At 37.6% G+C, this 17,816-nt stretch overlaps 1 protein-coding gene across 2 annotated transcripts; it reads left to right on the top strand.

Annotated features, from left to right (window-relative positions):
• The first annotated feature begins 21 nt into the window (after nt 1-21).
• On the top strand, nt 22-17,680 carry ccar2 (cell cycle and apoptosis regulator 2). Of its 2 annotated transcripts, XM_079862310.1 has the most exons (19): nt 51-323; nt 588-617; nt 707-792; nt 870-984; nt 2,930-3,065; nt 3,338-3,455; nt 5,385-5,525; nt 7,079-7,289; nt 7,374-7,484; nt 9,450-9,613; nt 10,768-10,894; nt 11,008-11,133; nt 11,255-11,377; nt 12,898-13,134; nt 13,215-13,361; nt 14,487-14,595; nt 14,682-14,870; nt 16,434-16,606; nt 16,691-17,680. In XM_079862310.1, exons 2-19 carry the CDS (start codon nt 606-608, stop codon nt 16,736-16,738), a joined length of 2,373 nt encoding a protein of 790 aa, XP_079718436.1. In that variant the 5' UTR covers nt 51-323; nt 588-605; the 3' UTR covers nt 16,739-17,680. The 2 variants fall into 2 exon arrangements, with proteins under 2 accessions (XP_079718437.1, XP_079718436.1); XM_079862311.1 differs by lacking the exon at nt 588-617 and having other exon boundaries at nt 22-323.
• Nucleotides 17,681-17,816: the final 136 nt, after the last annotated feature.

The raw sequence follows: 17,816 nt of genomic DNA, 5'->3' as shown, positions 1-17,816 counted from the left end.
CTGCGCCACAGCGCCACTCATGGTACTGGAGGGGAACTGCAGGTCAAACCACACGCCGTGCCTTTAATACGAATACGACCGTCTATGAAGAATAACAAAGTTTAGAAAACTATCTATGAATGTTTACGTCACATTTAATGTTATTGTGCGATCTCTGATGTTGTATTTTCAACCGAACGCAGTTTAAGGCGTTTCACCTGTAGTTACTCTGGCTTACCGGTTGATGGCGCTGCCGCCTGAAACGCCCGTTGGAAGAAGAACTGACACAAGACAAACAAAAGCATCAACGGAGAGGAAAATAAGACCTCGAGCACACAATACAAGTAAGTTTTACCTTTTAAATGTCGCCTCATGTTGTTTAATATCTCTTCTAGCAGTTTCGTCTAAAATAAAGATCTGCGGATTCGGGAAAACCGCTCTAAACTGCCATTACTGTAATGCTAATGCAGTAGGAAGTAAATATCACACATGCTGCTGTTGACCTACACAACAAGCAGACAAATCACTGCACATTCATTTATTCATGCTTTTATATTGTGTACGCACGTGTCCCGAAGCACTCAGTATACTTTCTTTTGCATGCAAAGGAGAAAGGAAAATCTGATATGGAGACACAGGTACATACGATAGGAATCTGTTCAATATTATTGTGTATATACACGTTCTCATGTTTTATTGTGTAAACGCTGAATGATTCTGTGTTTAGATGAGGCAACGTGTGTTTACCGGGGTGGTCACACAGATGCAGGAGCATCATGGGATTGTGGATCAGGAGGTTCATTTCCCAATGAGGTTTGTGTGATTGTGTTATTCTGCATGAATCAGTCATAATCTGATGTGAGATCTGAGGTTTGTGGTTTGTGCCGCAGTGTTGTGGTGGGCCGAATGCCACTGGTGGGTGAGAAAGTGTTGGTGAAAGCGGTTCAGGACCCCCTGAAACCCATCAGCTGGACGGCACAGAAGGTCCAGACCCTGAACGGACAGGTATGGAGCAACGTCTTGAGCTCATACGTTAATAACACGTCCTTTAGAAGTTGTTGTATAATAGAAATCTACAATTTCTTGAAATATTTGGTCCCTCTTTACATTAAAGGGTCAGTTCACCCAAAATATAAAATGATCCCATAATTTACTCACCCTCAAGCCATCCTAGTAGTATATGACTTTCTTTCAGCCAAACACATTTAGAGTTATATTAAAGGGATAGTTCACTTTGAAATTAAATTTTGGTATGTTTTAGCTTACCTCAAGGGCATCCAAGATGTAGGTGTCTTTGTTTCCACAGTAGTTTCAATTTTTATATTTTTAGGTCAAACCGTTCTTGTCTGTCAGTCATATAATGCAGGTCTATGGTCACTGTCTCAAAGAGCATGCACAGAGTCCAAATTAAAACAATTCCCCATCGTCCAAATTAAACAATTCCCCATCGTAAGTACACATTGATGGCCTAAGACACGAAACGAGCGGTTTGTGTGAGAAAACGAACAGTATTTATATAGTTTTTATTGCAGACTAAGCCAGAACGCGCGCACACGTCACACACCAGGAAGCGCGCGCGCCCTCAGATCACTTGGACGTGGTTGTGTAGAGGTAAAAACGATATAAATACTGTTCGTTTTCTCACACAAACCGCTCGTTTCGTGTCTTAGGCCATCAATGTGTACTTACGATGGGGAACTGTTTCATTTTGACGATGGGGAATTCTTTAATTTGGACTCTGTGCATGCTCTTTGAGACAGTGACCATAGACCTGCATTATATGACTGTCAGACAAGAACGGTTTGACCTAAAAATATCAAAATTGAAACTACTGCGGAAAAAAAGACACCTACATCTTGGATGCCCTTGAGGTAAGCTGAAACATACCAAAATGTAATTTCAAAGTGAACTATCCCTTTAAAAAATGCTTTATAATGAGAGTGAATGGTACCTTTGTTTTTTGAAGCCCAAAAAGCGCATCCATCCATCATAAAAGTAATCCATACGACTCCAGAGGGTTAATAAAGGCCTTCTGAAGTGAAGCGATGCTTTTTTTGTAAGAATAATATCCATATTTAAAACGTTATAAACTATAATCACCGGCTTCTGGCAACGGCCTGGGCATGTTCTCAAGAATCATCCTAGTTTTTCCTCAGAAACTTTATTTAGAGCATAGAAATGTGAATTTCCACTAAACATACACTACCATCCAACGCTGCATTTATTTGATAAAAAATACAATAATTGTATTACAATAACTGTTTTCTACTATATTTCCTGTGATCAAAGCTGAATTTTCAGCATCATTACTCCAGTCTTCAGTGTCACATTATCCTTCAGAAATCACTCTAATATGATGATTTGATGCTCAAGAAACATTTAGGATTTTTAGAAATGCCGGGAAAACAATGAGTATTCCCAAATTTTGTATTTCTTAATGTTTTATTATTGGAACAAAATGTTAAGTTGGTCACACTTTATTTTAAGGTTTCATTGTTGCAATGTAATTATACATTTAAGTACTGAGTAATATTAATTAACTACATGTACTTACTGTAGGGTTAGGGTAGGATTAGGATTTGATTGAGGCTTAGTTGCATGTAATTATGCATAATTTACTGTTATGGTAAGTACATGTAACATATGTAACATGGACACTGTAAAATAAAGTGTTACCGTTAAGTCTGGCATAATTGTAATATATTTATTAACATTTATATTAACAAGTGATATCTGTTAAGTGAAAGCCTTAGTGTGTTGCTGAAATTAAATGAAAATTTTTAATTTTTTGGTAAAATATTTAGTTTCTAGAAGCATGTAAAGTTACTCCATATTTCTTAATATATAATGAATATATACTCTTCTTAAGAGTATAATGAATGAGTGTATAATTAACAGGTTATAGTTATGCGTGATCTTCAGTCTCTTTCTCCGGGTTTCTCTCTGTCAGCCGTTCAAGTCTCCCCCTCCGCTGCTGCCGTCCATGTCGACCAATATGAAGCCTGGCATTTTAGGGACCAAACCTCAACCCCTGCTGAAATCTCCCAAAATACCACCGCTGATTCCCAGCATGCAGCCAAACCCTGGTACGTGACGCAGTGTTGTTATCGTTAACTAAAGCTATTAAAAAACACTTGATAAAGTGCCCCTATTATGCTATTTTCCTAATTTTGTTTTGGAGTCTCTTACAATTGATTTTCATGCATTGATCCAAGTTAAAAAAACACACATTTTTCTCATGATATACATTGCAGCATTACCTAATTTCTCTCAGTGTCTGAAACGGTTTGATGAATAATACTGAAATAGCACTGATGTGAGGAGCTGTCCATAATGAATGCTGTGTGATGTGTCACAGGTGGAATGATCCAGATGTCCCATCACCAGCAGATGCCCTGGAACGGCCCGTTTGACGGTTGGGGTGGAGGGCGGAAGAGACACCCTGAGATCATGGGAGGACGCAGAGGTGGACGCTGGTGAGACACAATGACCTGTGTAGTCTGTCTATACTGTGTACTGCATTATGCTCCATTGTTGAAGTCACATGACCCCACTGCATCCAGTTATCATGTCCGTTAGCATTTTGAATTCAATTGTTTTAAAGGTGTCATATAATGCCATTTTTGTACAAGCTAATATGATTCTTTAGGGTCTAAATTAAATGTTTGTAATATACTTTAATTAAAAATTCTCATTAGTATTGTAAGAAAACACAAATTTTACCTGGTCAAAAACAGCTCTGTTTTCAGCACGCCGTTTAAGTGCATTTGTCTTTAAATGATAATGAGCTTTGCTCACCCCGCCCCTCTGTTCTTTGCGTACACCGTTTCTAACACAATAACCATAACGCGTTGTTTATTATAAACATGGGATTATTAATTATATTGAGAACATCGTACATAGAAAGCATGCCGTAATGTACCCTGAGTGTAAACAGCCGCATTCATCGTGAAGCGTGCAGCAAGCGATTTGCAAAGATTAATATACATATTAATATAAAGGTTAATAAAACGTTACACTCACTTCTTCTTCTGGAGGTGCAGCAGGAACACGAATAATTGGTTCCGATCCTTTTTTCAGGAGCAGCTTCTTAGCAAAACCAGCTTTATACTGATCCTCGTTTGTAAAGCAGTCTGGTGAAATGATTCGCGCAAACATGACAGCATTGACGTTGATCGTGGGGAATATTCACTTCGAAAACAAAACTCAGCCACTGCGTCTTCAGCGGTTCGGATTTAGGAACATCAACAATATGACTGTTGTGTTCCTTATTACACCCAAGAACAGAACACCACAATCGCTTAGACGCCATTATGCTCATAGACAGTGCTTCAGCGTATCAACAATGACCGCGCCGGTCCGCGCGGACTATGATTGACAGCTCGCTCACAAGCAAGGGCGGGTCTGTGTTGAAACGCTGCTGTCAATCAACAGTCGCGGGAGGGGCATCCGACCGTGTGACGTCACAAAATCGAACGGCTTGATTTGAGATGGGGGAAAACATAAGAAGATTTTTTTTAAAAACCACTGGATGGATTTTTATCATTTTATGATGGTTGTGTACAGGCACTGCCAACACACATTTCAGTACAATCAACTTGGTAATGTTTAATGGTAAACGTGCATGTACCATTATATGACCCCTTTAATATAACTTTTGATAATAATGAGTCAAAATAGAGGTTGACACATCCGGATCATTTATCAGACTAGAAATGTGAGGTCAAGCTGCAAATTGCATTGTTGGATGCATTAGTTCATGCCGTGTGTTCTGTTGTAAATTGCATATATTCATATACACACAAAATTCGTTCAAAGTTTTGGGGTCAGTAAGATTATTTAATGTTAAAAAAAAAAAGAAAAGTATTTTCTGCGTTCCAAGGCTGCATTTATTTAATCAAAAATACAGTAAAACAATAATGAGAGATATTATTACAATTTAAAAGACTTTAATCTATGTGAATATAGTTTAATATGTCATTTATTCCTGTGATCAAAGCTGAATTTTCAGCATCGTTACTCCAGTCTTCAGTGTCACATGATCCTTCAGAAATCATTCTAATATGAAGAAACATTTCTGATTATAATCAATGTTAAAAACAGTTGTGCTGCTTCATATATTTGTGGAAACGTTACATTTGTTCAGGATTCTTTGATGAATAGAAAGTTCAAAAGAACAGCATTTATTTAAAGTAGAATCTTTTGTAACATTATAAATATCTATACCGATGCTTTTGATCAATTTAATGCTTCTTTGCTGAAACAAAAGTATTGAATTCATTCTGCATACTTCTACTGTACTTTGTAGTTTGTATGCCATTCATAAATGAACTGATTTAAGCGCCTCATCTGTTGTTTTTGTGTAAGACTGTCCTGTTTTTAACACGCTGACGTGTGTCCTTCAGGGAGGACGGTGGCGGAGGGCAGTGGGGATCGGACGCCATGCACCAAAAACGCAAAAGATGGAGGGCGGAGGAAGTGCCCAAAAAAAGCAGCTCTGTAACCCCTCACAGAGCGCCGTTATTCTCCTGTTTCTCCAGGGACACGTAAGTCAGGCGGAAACAGTGCTGGGACGTTCTGATGAATGAATGAGCCGTTTACACACTCACCTAAAGGATTATTAGGAACACCATACTAATACTGTGTTTGACCCCCTTTTGCCTTCAGAACTGCCTTAATTCTACGTGGCATTGATTCAACAAGGTGCTGAAAGCATTCTTTAGAAATGTTGGCCCATATTGATAGGATAGCATCGTGCAGTTGATGGAGATTTGTGGGATGCACATCCAGGGCACGAAGCTCCCATTCCACCACATCCCAAAGATGCTCTATTGCAGGGTTCACCAATCTCGGTCCTGGAGGGCCGCTGTCCTGCAGAGTTTAGCTCCAACCAGCTCTAACACACCTGTTTGAAAGTTTCTAGTATGCCTAGTGAGACCTTGATTAGCTGGTTCAGGTGTGTTTAATTGGGGTTGGAGCTAAACTCTGCAGGACAGCGGCCCTCCAGGACCGAGATTGGTGAACCCTGCTCTATTGGGTTGAGATCTGGTGACTGTGGGGGCCATTTTAGTACAGTGAACTCATTGTCATGTTCAAGAAACCAATTTGAAATGATTCGAGCTTTGTGACATGTTGCATTATCCTGCTGGAAGTAGCCATCAGAGGATGGGTACATGGTGGTCATAAAGGGATGGACATGGTCAGAAACAATGCTCAGGTAGGCCGTGGCATTTAAACGATGCCCAATTGGCACTAAGGGGCCTAAAGTGTGCCAAGAAAACATCCCCCACACCATTACACCACCACCACCAGCCTGCACAGTGGTAACAAGGCATGATGGATCCATGTTCTCATTCTGTTTACGCCAAATTCTGACTCTACCATCTGAATGTCTCAACAGAAATCGAGACTCATCAGACCAGGCAACATTTTTCCAGTCTTCAACTGTCCAATTTTGGGTAGCTCATGCAAATTGTAGCCTCTTTTCCCTATTTGTAGTGGAGATGAGTGGTACCCGGTGGGGTCTTCTGATGTTGTAGCCCATCCGCCTCAAGGTTGTGCGTGTTGTGGCTTCACAAATGCTTTGCTGCATACCTCGGTTGTAACGAGTGGTTATTTCAGTCAAAGTTGCTCTTCTATCAGCTTGAATCAGTCGGCCCATTCTCCTCTGACCTCTAGCATCAACAAGGCATTTTCGCTCACAGGACTGCCGCATACTGGATGTTTTTCCCTTTTCACTCCATTCTTTGTAAACCCTAGAAATGGTTGTGCGTGAAAATCCCAGTAACTGAGCAGATTGTGAAATACTCAGACCGGCCCGTCTGGCACCAACAACCATGCCACGCTCAAAATTGCTTAAATCACCTTTCTTTCCCATTCTGACATTCAGTTTGGAGTTCAGGAGATTGTCTTGACCAGGACCACACCCCTAAATGCATTGAAGCAACTGCCATGTGATTGGTTGATTAGATAATTGCATTAATGAGAAATTGAACAGGTGTTCCTAATAATCCTTTAGGTGAGTGTATAGCGCTTTACAATCATATCAGGGGATGAAATGAACCGTTAACTCATTGTCTTTTCCTCTTGAATTTTTCAGCCAGGCCTGTGGTTATCTGGAGCTTCAGCGTCGGTACCCACACCTGCACCTGACCTCTAACCTCTTCCACCTCCAGCTGTCCTGGACCGAGAGCTTCCCGCTCAACCAGCCCCTTCCTCTGAGAGGACCGTGTCACTTTCACATAGGACCAAGCCAGACGGAAACAAAAGCAGATGTTTGCGAGTCCACAGATGACACTTTCGCTGTTAAGGTACAAGTGTCTCTTTTTTTTTCTTTTTTTGGATCATGTGGCCACTCACATTCTCCTGAACGCAGTGCTCTGTTCTCTCTGCAGGTTCTGTTGTTTTCTATGCCGTGCCTTGAGGACTTGTATTCACAGTGTTGTAACCTCTCAAAGGACGGTCAGATGCAGAAGGAGGCTGTACATCCCACTACACTTCTCAAAGTAAGAACACCTGAGCTCACGGGACAGTCCCATGAAGCTACTGAACTGCTGTCGTTCCTTAAAAAAAGACTAGAATGAAATCAAAATGGACTCTCTTTGCTGTCGAAAGGCAGGACACCACAGGTCAATTAGGTAGAAATATTAACTAATAGAGATCACTAAACTTACCCAGTTGATTAATCACAGTATATTAAGATAGTTGTTTTATATTATAAGTTTTCTGTTAAGTTGAAGTATGCAAATCAGGCATTATCTGATTAAATATGCACTAATTTGCATATGTTTCCAGAACTGATTGGATGAAAACCATGTTTAAACATTTTTTTAGGAATGAAATGTATACAAGATTAGGAATAAACACCTGCAGAAACACAAAAATAATAATATTCATAATCTGCAATATTGACTTCTGGACTGGTTGACTTTTCTTTCTGACTGATGTAATCGAGGCTTTATAGGTGGAATAAATGCAGAAAGCGATGCATAAGGATGTAGTGTAACGACGCCCAGTTCCAGGAATGCACTAATATTTTGTTGGTAGTACCAGTTTGCAACAATTATTAGTTAACACTAAGTTGTATAATAATTCGTCGTTACACTTCATCCTTATGCATCGCTTTCTGTCAGGACTTTTACGGGCTTTTCCCAAATCCCAGAAGTGACCTCGACGTCTGGGTTAGCAGTAGCATGAGCCATCAGGCAAGTGTTATTTAAATAAACTCCTGATGTACTTACAAACTTTCCAATGCCTCGTTTTATGAGTACAGAACCTATTTGTTCTACTGTAGAAGTTTGGTGGCATTCTGGGCATTATTAGTGGGGTAATTTACCAGATACAGCCTTGGATCCATTAGCGCCTGCATTAAGCCATTCGGCTGATATCTCTAAATAAGCTCTAACTTTAATAATGTTCAACCAAGGGAAAAAAGGCTTCTGGGGGGGGGGGGGGGTAGGGGGGGGGGTCAGGGGGGTGTAAGGGGGTGTTTGGCTCGAGGTCATGGTGCAAAGGACCCTAGGTTGATTTTACTCCGAACCATCCCTTTAAGCAGTAATATCTCAGCCTACTCTCATTTTCCAATCAAATCCTAATTTTAAAACAAATCAAGTTGCATCTACATCATTGATTCTCAACCAGGGCACCTCTTCCAATTGATTCACTTAATATATATACTACAGCAACCAGTTGTAATATTAATATTAATGCGGACCTATTATGCTTTAGTGTGTATTGTTGCTGTTTGAGCATGAAAAAGCTCTGCAAAGTTCCAGTTATTCTCTATATCAGTGTCAGTGTTTCTGAACTCCTGAAACGCCTCCATTGTAGTTGTGAGTTTCTTCCGGGAACAAACACGTCACAATATTCCTCATTTAAATAATTAATACGCAGAATAAAGGGGCGGGGCCTGGTTGAGTTAGTTAGTAGTGTGTTAAACTGGCGGTTATGGTAAGGGGTGGGACATTTACATTTCCCAAACACACTCAAAGCGCTTGACCAATCACAACACACTGATCCAGCCGACCAATCAGAGCACAGTGTGCTTTTCAGGAGGAGGGGCTTCATAGAGACAGGAACTAAACAGAGCGTTACTGACAGACTGGGAAGAGAGGAGCCGCAACAATGGAGAATATGAGGGAAAATAATGTGTTTTTTTTACATTCAAGCATGAAAACCTGTTCTTGTAGAGCCCAAAAACAAAATCAAGACTCTAAAAAAGGCCATAATAGGTCCCCATAAATACATTACAATAATCTAATTTATTTAAAATGCTAAAAAAACAACAACATAAAATCAAGAAATCATATTGATTCTTACCTTAACTTGTGTTGGACAACAGTGGGACTTTGAGTCAAAAAGCTTGATGAGAACCACTCCTCTACTGAATATTCTGTATCGCTCATTAATATGTTACATTCTCCTTAATGGTCAAGGTAAGTGAGTTCATTTGTTCTTTCTCTGTGGCGTAGTTCATGTTGGTGGACAGTGGAGGCGAACTGCGGCTCCCAGGAGGCCTCTGGTCACCCGAAGCTGACGGAGCGAACCCAGTAAAGGACAGCTCGACGCTGGTCAACACTGCGGTCCGCTGCATAAAGGAGCAAACCTCTGTAGATCTCTCATCCTGCACGCAGTGGTCTGCATACTTCACTTTTAATTTCACTTTAATCCAGTCATGTTGCACTAGAGTCTTGACTAAGTGTATTGATTTTTACTTTGCTTCAACTATGCATTTGTACGTTTCGGAAGTTTCGTATGTCGAAAATTACTTTAAAAAAATTACAGTTCTGAAGTTTGGGTTCAGTAAGATTTTATTTTTTATTCAAAGAAATTAATACTTTTATTCAGCAAGGAAGATTTAATTTCTTCAAAAGTGACAGTAAAGACATTTATAATGTTACAAAAGATTATGTTTCATATAAATGCTGTTCTTTGAAACTTTTTAGTCATCAAAGTATCCTGAAAAAAAGGATCATGGTTTTTCATAAGAATGTTAAGCAGCAACTGATTTCAACATTGATAATAATAATAATAATTGTTTCTTGAGCAGCAAATCAGCATATTAAAATGATTTCTGAAGGATCATGTGACACTGAAGACTGGAGTAATGATGCTGAAAATTCAGCTTTGATCACAGGAATAAATTACACTTTAAATATAGGTGATCAAGGAAATCCAGCTTTGGTGAACAAAAGCTACTTCTTTCTAAAACATTACAAATATATTACCGACTCCAAATTTTCAAACCCCAGTGTATGTTTTCTTTTAGATTTTATTTTAGAAATTAAGTTTTTATTGGTTTTCTTTATACATAACAAAACATACCAAAACAAACAATTAAAAACAATTAAAAACAACCCTTTATACAAAACAAACAAACAAAATAATAATAAATAATAATACTAATTATAGAAATTACATTTCAATGCACAACAGTGTAGACAAGTCTCAACTCAAGCACATTTTTAATGAAGGACATTGAATATCTTTCCAAAATCGAAGTATCAATCATACTGCCGCAGTAACAAGGGAAAACTCATTATTTTTAATCTGAGGAATCTCAGATTTATCTCCTAATAGGCAAATCCTTGATGAAAATGGAAGGTCAAATCCCAAACATTCTCCAAGATATTTCAATACAATTTCCCAAAAAGGTTTTCAATTTTATTTTAGATAAATGTTTTCACTATGTAAAGGAAAGAAATATGTCACCTTGTGTCTTTTACATATTCATTAGTAATGTGCTAGTTTCCCTTAAATGCCTCTTAATATCTTTCTCCCTCTCCAAAGGTACAAGATGGCGGAGCTGAGATATCTTTCAGGAGATAAAATGGAGACCGTTGTGGTGTTGATGCCAGATGTGTGGAATCTAGAGCCAGCAGAAGAAGACTGGGCAAAACTGCAACAAAAACAGCTGGTGCTGACTGCAATTATGCTTGAGTTTATAAACATTATCCATAAGAAATATACTTAAAAATCATCACGTCAGAGATGTCTTCTAGCTCGTCTGTTTTCTTTCCTGTCTTCCAGGATGATTTGTTGCTCTCCGAAGGTCCGTCTGTGGTTTTTCACCCCTCCGATGGGCTGAATCTGTCTGTCGTGTCTCTGTCGTCAATGCTGGAGCCTCAGAGCCTTCAGACACGAGACAGCTGTGAGGTGTGTGTGCTTACACACGTTAAATGCAGCAAATTTGAAACTATTAATAATGCAGCTAGTATGTGTATTACAGTAAACTGGCTCAGACATGATGTAATCAGGTTCTCATGTTCTGTATCAGGTCAGCTTGATGGCGGAGATGTTCAGCGAGATGCTCCAGAGGGATTTTGGGCTTCAGCTGTATCAGTGTCTCTGCCGTCTGCCTCAGGATCCCGGCGTCAAAGACGACAACAGCACTCCCATGGTACTCTAGACCTCATTGCCATACTACAGGTGAAACTCGAAAAATTAGAATATCGTGCAAAAGTTCATTTATTTCAGTAATTCAACTTAAAAGGTGAAACTAATATATTATATAGACTCATTACATGCAAAGTGAGATATTTCTAGTCTTTACTTGTTATAATTTTGATGATTATAACTTACAGCTTATGAACATTTTCAAAATTTTTGAGATTTTGAATTTGGGGTTTTCATAAGCTGTAAGCCAAAATCATCAACATTATAACAAATTAAAGGGATAGTTCACTTTGAAATTAAATTTTGGTATGTTTTAGCTTACCTCAAGGGCATCCAAGATGTAGGTGTCTTTGTTTCCGCAGTAGTTTCAATTTTGATATTTTTAGGTCAAACTGTTCTTGTCTGTCAGTCATATAATGCAGGTCTATGGTCACTGTCTCAAAGAGCATGCACAGAGTCCAAATTAAACAATTCCCCATCGTAAGTACACATTGATGGCCTAAGACACGAAACGATATATCTATGCACCAGTCTGCGCACACGTCACACACCAGGATGCGCGCGCGCCCTCAGATCACTTGGACGTGGCTGTGTACAAGAGTTAAAAAACGATATAAATACTGTTCGTTTTCTTACACAAACTGCTCGTTTCGTGTCTTAGGCCATCAATGTGTACTTACGATGGGGAATTGTTTAATTTGGACTCTGTGCATGCTCTTTGAGACAGTGACCACAGACCTGCATTATCTGACTAACAGACAAGAACGGTTTGACCTAAAAATATCAAAATTGAAACTACTGCGGAAACAAAGACACCTACATCTTGGATGCCCTTGAGGTAAGCTAAAACATACCAAAATTTAATTTCAAAGTGAACTATCCCTTTAAGGCTTGAAATATCTCACTTTGCATGTAATCTATAGTAGTCTATATAATATATTAGTTTCACCTTTTAATTTGAATTACTGAAATAAATGAACTTTTGCACGATATTCTAATTTTTCGAGTTTCACTTGTTTAACAGTTTTTTTTAATATTTTGAATTAGTTTTTATTTTTAGATTTTTGTTGTAATTTTAGGTCAAGTTTTATTAATTTTGTTTTTTATTTTTATTAGATTTTTTTGAAAAATATGTAGTACATCAAGTTAAAGGTATATTTCACCCTAAAATGAAAACTCTGTCATTAATTCCTCTCCCTCATGTCGTTCCAAACCCGTGAGACTTTCGTTCATCTTCGGAACACAAATGAAGATCTTTTTGATGAAATCTGAGTGATTTCTGTCCCTCCATTGACTGTCTATTGCCTTTTTTTTTTTGGCCAAATAATTTTGTCAGATAAATACCTTAACCAAGTTTAGTGTTTTGTTCTTGCCTCATTTAAAATATAAAAAATTAAATTAAACTTGCAGGGTCATTAAAAACAAATGCCCCCTCCAGACATCACTTTTGGCCACTGCTTTATGTCGAATATCAACTGTTTATGCAAATAGAGTAAATCCAGTAACTTTTTTTTCTCTCTTAAGGAGGATGAGCCCAAAACATCAGACAAACAGCCGGGAAAAAAGAAAGGATTGATCGATGCAAAGAAGAAAAAACTCAAAGAGAAGGATGAGGAGCTAGACGCAGATGACGTCATTCTGATGGATGAGACTGAGCCGGCCGAAAAACAGTGTGAGCCTGTAAAAGAGAGCAAAACTGTGAGCGCAGGAGGAGACGGGCAGAGCAGCAGCGCCTCAGACAACCAGGCGTCCAAAGACGGTGTAAGAGCTCACGTTTCTGCCCGGATCTGAGCCACGTGTCCAGTGTTTCTCCTCTCACATCTGTTTCTGTGTGCTTGAAGGACTGTCCTCAGGGCTGGGCAGCTGAGATTCCTCGTAAGGTGCTCCTGTCCTGCGTGTTCTTTGACCGGCAGCTGACGGGAAGTCTTCGGGAAGCGGATCTGCTCAACATCCTGCTGTCTCTCGGCCTGTTTCTCAGTCACGCTCAGGTTTCATTTCCTCAGAGATTTTTTTTTGTTGAAATCTGCCAAAATAAAAGCTCTAGGGTTTAACATTTGAAGTCAAAGAAATATACATAAATGTTAGTATTGTAATTTTAATGTTGTTCTGTAAAATGTTATTATTATTATTATTATTATTATTATTATTATTATTATTATTATTAAATGCTTGTTTTTTTATTTTACAGTGAAATAATATTATTGCAATGTTAGTATATTTATTGATTTGTTAATATATTATATTAATTATTTATTTAAATAAAAAACAAAATATATTTTAATATAGTAATGTTATAAGTATATTATTTTGATGTATATTAATATTATATAGTAATTATATTAATACAAATAATTATAAATAAAAAAAGTTAAAAAAATAATAAAAAATAATCTTTATTACTATTATTATTATTATTATCACAAAATACTTTATTTTACAGTACAACAATATAATTGCAATATAATATTTCTTTATTAATTTGTTTATTTTTATAATATTAATTCAAATTAAATTAAATAATATTTTGAATAATAATATTTTTTATTATTATATAGTCATATTGGTTTTTGGAAAAAAACAGGTTTTACCTTTTTCTTGTTTTCCAATACAAATATCTAAAAATGCCTAAATCAAGATACATTTACTTGAGAAGCAAAATGACATATTAAGATATAATAATAATAATAATAATGGCAGTGGAAAGTTGCACGGGTGATTTGCTGAGATCATGTCAGGCGCAAAATGGGTTCCGACATGCTTTTTTTGGGCAGTAATAGTGCTGAAAATACCAGTGAATTGACTAACACAAACTTATGTTAATGTTAATCACTGCATGACTGATTTAAATATTCTCCAACCACAAATTTTGCGTCTGAAAGAAAAACAAATAAATCCTAACAGTAGTTTTTTTTTAAACCAAAGAGGGTTTGCCCTAAGTAAAAATGTTGATAGTTTATTTATTTTTTCAGAAAACAAGCCTTAAATAAGTCATTGTGCATCTCAAGTAAATGTTAAAAAATGTTTAGATACTTGCGTACAGTGTACTGACTTGCATTCTCTGATTTATAAGTAAAAAACAATATATCTGAAGAGTGCTCTCCATCTGTCCTCAGGCGCAGGACCTGGTCAGAAAGGCTGCGGTCGGTGGGCTTTGTCTCTACAGGAATCTGTGCGGCCGCTGGTCAGACTGTGATCAGACAGACGACAGCATCAGCTCTGAGGGTGTGTGTGTGTGTGTGCTTTTACGCAATCTGGCAATGCATGAAAACACATTTAACACTAAAAATGTCATTGCATGTTCCTCTCAGGGAATAAAGCGATGTTGCCGGGACAGCCCAGCAAAGAGCGAGGGTCGGCCCGTCGCTCAAACGCCACAGATGTGATGACCTACAGAGGGAACGTCATCAACCTGCCAAACCTGCTGCAGTCGCTGGAGAGCAGCAAAACGGCCCAGCGTGAACTGGAGAAGTGCGTCGCCACGCTGCAATCCAGACTCGGTGAGACTGTAATCAGGGCTGGCCTTAAAGATATCGATTTGAGATTTTTATATCGATTCTAATTGTGAAGAACTGATATTGATTCTTAAATCCCCAAAATTGATCTTTCAGTCTATGCTGTTTCAGTTGATAAATGAACATTGTAACGCGCCTCCCATCCAATAAATCAAAATAAGCTTTGTGCTGTCACTGTCAATTTTATCACGAAATTCTCACAATAAACACTGCTTTGGCGCTTTAATGCGGAGTGACGGTCTCAGTTCAAGCGACACATGAACCGATCAACTCTTCCGCTTTACTACTAGTTATAGCACCATAGCTGCCAACTTTTGAGTTTTGCTTGGAGTGAGATTTAGGGGGATGACTGGGGGGATGTAAAAAAAAAAATCTTGCATTTTTGCAATCTTGTGATTGTCAAATCATTTTAGTAACTAAACTGAATTTTATTAGGTTTAGTGACAACATGTTACAATGTTTATATGGTACAATTTCTGGTAAGCTACGTTTTTTTATTATTGCTTGAAACAAATTTCACAATTTCAATTCAATCCTTGTGATTTGATTTAATATTGACTAATTTGGATAAATATTAGGTACACAAGATAGGCGTTAATTTTTCTCAAGAAAAATAAAATCTCACCTAATGCTCTAAACACACAGAGAGCCCTATCAGCTGGTAGTAGTATTTAAGGTTAAAAATAACTCAAATTAAATATAATGCGTTTTTTTATTATAATAACAACTTTATTTAATGATGTAAGTAAAAATATAATAAATATGTAATATAGTAGACATATTTAGCAAAATACTCTCGATAGCTCTTTTTTTCTAGCCAACTAACGTGCTATAGCCTATTATGGTCATTAAATGGCTTTCCTGAGGTAAATGTTATGTGACATAATTGTTCTCCAGCTGTTTTATTGACCTCTTCACGCGGATGAAAAACACTGATTGATTGATATTATGTATGAGGAATATACATTTCGGTAAGTTGTACTGTTTCTTTCAACATTGTTCATTCGTGTTTATTTACTATTAGCTAGTAGAGATGATCGGTTCACGTGCCGCTAGAGATCTGTCACGTCACATTTACAAGCGCCAAAGCGGTTTTTATTGTTTGAATTTCGCAATAAAATTGACAGAATCTGAGATTTTTTTTATATCATAACTAACCTGCTCTGTCTAGTCTGTCGGTGTCCGTGTCCTCTTTGCTTCACGATTTTTCTGTGCGTGAGAAAATGGATGTGTGGCGTGAGAGCGTGTGGAAAGTGTCAATTGCGTGAGTCTCACGGTGAATGCGTGAGAGTTGGCAGCTCTGTAGCACCAAATAAACATGAATGAACATCAGAATGTACGTTGAAAGATACAGTACAACTTACCGAAATCCATATCAGGTGTTATGTAATCGCAATTAATCGATATAGATTGTATCGGAAGCTTGTGAATCAAAATCCAGATTCCTCTCATGGTGTAATGCTTTATTTCTGCCATCATATTCATGCTCACGTTTTAATGCATTTAAGTTTGACGTCTTTGGTGTGGTTCACTGTGTGTGTGATTCAGAAGCAGCAGAAGCGAGACAGGCCTCTAATGAACAGGAGCAGGGCCAACAGAAAGAGCTCAAGAAGAAACTGGAGAAAGCCGAGACACTCAACAAAACGTACGAGAAGAGTCTGAGAGAAAACACCGGTCAGATGACCTCTGTCATTGAGAAGATGCAGAGGATGGTCGAACAGGTGACGTGTTTGAGAGCTTTTTATGCATTTTAGACTTTATAATTCGACAGATTTGTGTTAATATACTGTGTTTTTACTGTTTAGACGACGGCCCTTACAAGTGCGAATGCAGGGAAGGATGAGAAGGTGTAGAGCCCCACCGGACGCCCATGAGTGTTTGGGCCGAGGAGAATAAAATAAAATTTAGTCTGTTTCTTTGCTTTAAAAAAATGTTTTTTGTTTTGGGTTTTTTTGTGTGTGGGAAAATGGATGTTTTATCATACACATACACATTTGTAAAGGATTTTATTAATAAAAATGAAAGTTTTGCTGGTTTATTTTAGAATGTAATGTGCTCAATATGGAAAGGAAACGTGGTTTATTTATTTAGTTTTATTTAATTTTATTTTTTTTGTGAATTCTGGCAGCTATTAAAGTGTGATCTTTCCACAAAACTGACAATCTCATAAACAGAGATACAGATATGAAAACTTATTCGTAATCCGGTATAACGTTTTTTTTGTCGTCTTTCTTTTTTAGGTGATTATAAAAACAGTTTTTTTAAATTACAGATCTCTGGTTTGGTTTTAACTTAAGAAAAGAAAGGCTGAAAAGAAGCATGCAACAAATATTTTTTAGACAAATTGGATTTTATTGTATTTCATACTTGTTATTGTGTACTGAAGCATTTCCTTACTGTTTGAAACCATCCACCCCCATAATTATCCTTCAATGTTCGTATGAGGTTAGGTCTAGACTAAAATATAGTGAAAGTCTAATTATTCTGGAAATACTGCCTGAATTCTCCCTTTGCAATTAAAGTAGTTTGGATCCGACTCAACCCAACTCTATTTGTTAATCTACTGTGATGAGCAATTGTGAAAATAAATACGTTTTAATTAAACTAAAGTCTGAAACCATTTTGGAAGGTTTGCAAACAGTAGAATGTCGACTTGTTTTGGATTTAATTGGCGAAAAATATTTGTCTTTTTCTCAGGGACCATTTTATATTTTCTAATGACCTGTTTCTGAACAATTGCATTGCAAGATGGGGATACAGAGAATTAAGTGTCATAGGTGGACTGAGTCAAATTACATAAATCACAAGACATGTAATATACATGTATATATTCTTTTCTTTTTGTTTTGTCTATTTTTTAATCCACAAGAAATAACCACATTTTGTTTAGTGACGAAGTTGGCCAATAAATATAAGTTCATCAAATCATAA

This window comes from Squalius cephalus, assembly GCF_949319135.1.
Source record: "Squalius cephalus genome assembly, chromosome: 24".
In the NCBI taxonomy this organism is placed as follows: domain Eukaryota; kingdom Metazoa; phylum Chordata; class Actinopteri; order Cypriniformes; family Leuciscidae; genus Squalius; species Squalius cephalus.
This window is presented reverse-complemented; position numbering and strand designations above follow the sequence as displayed.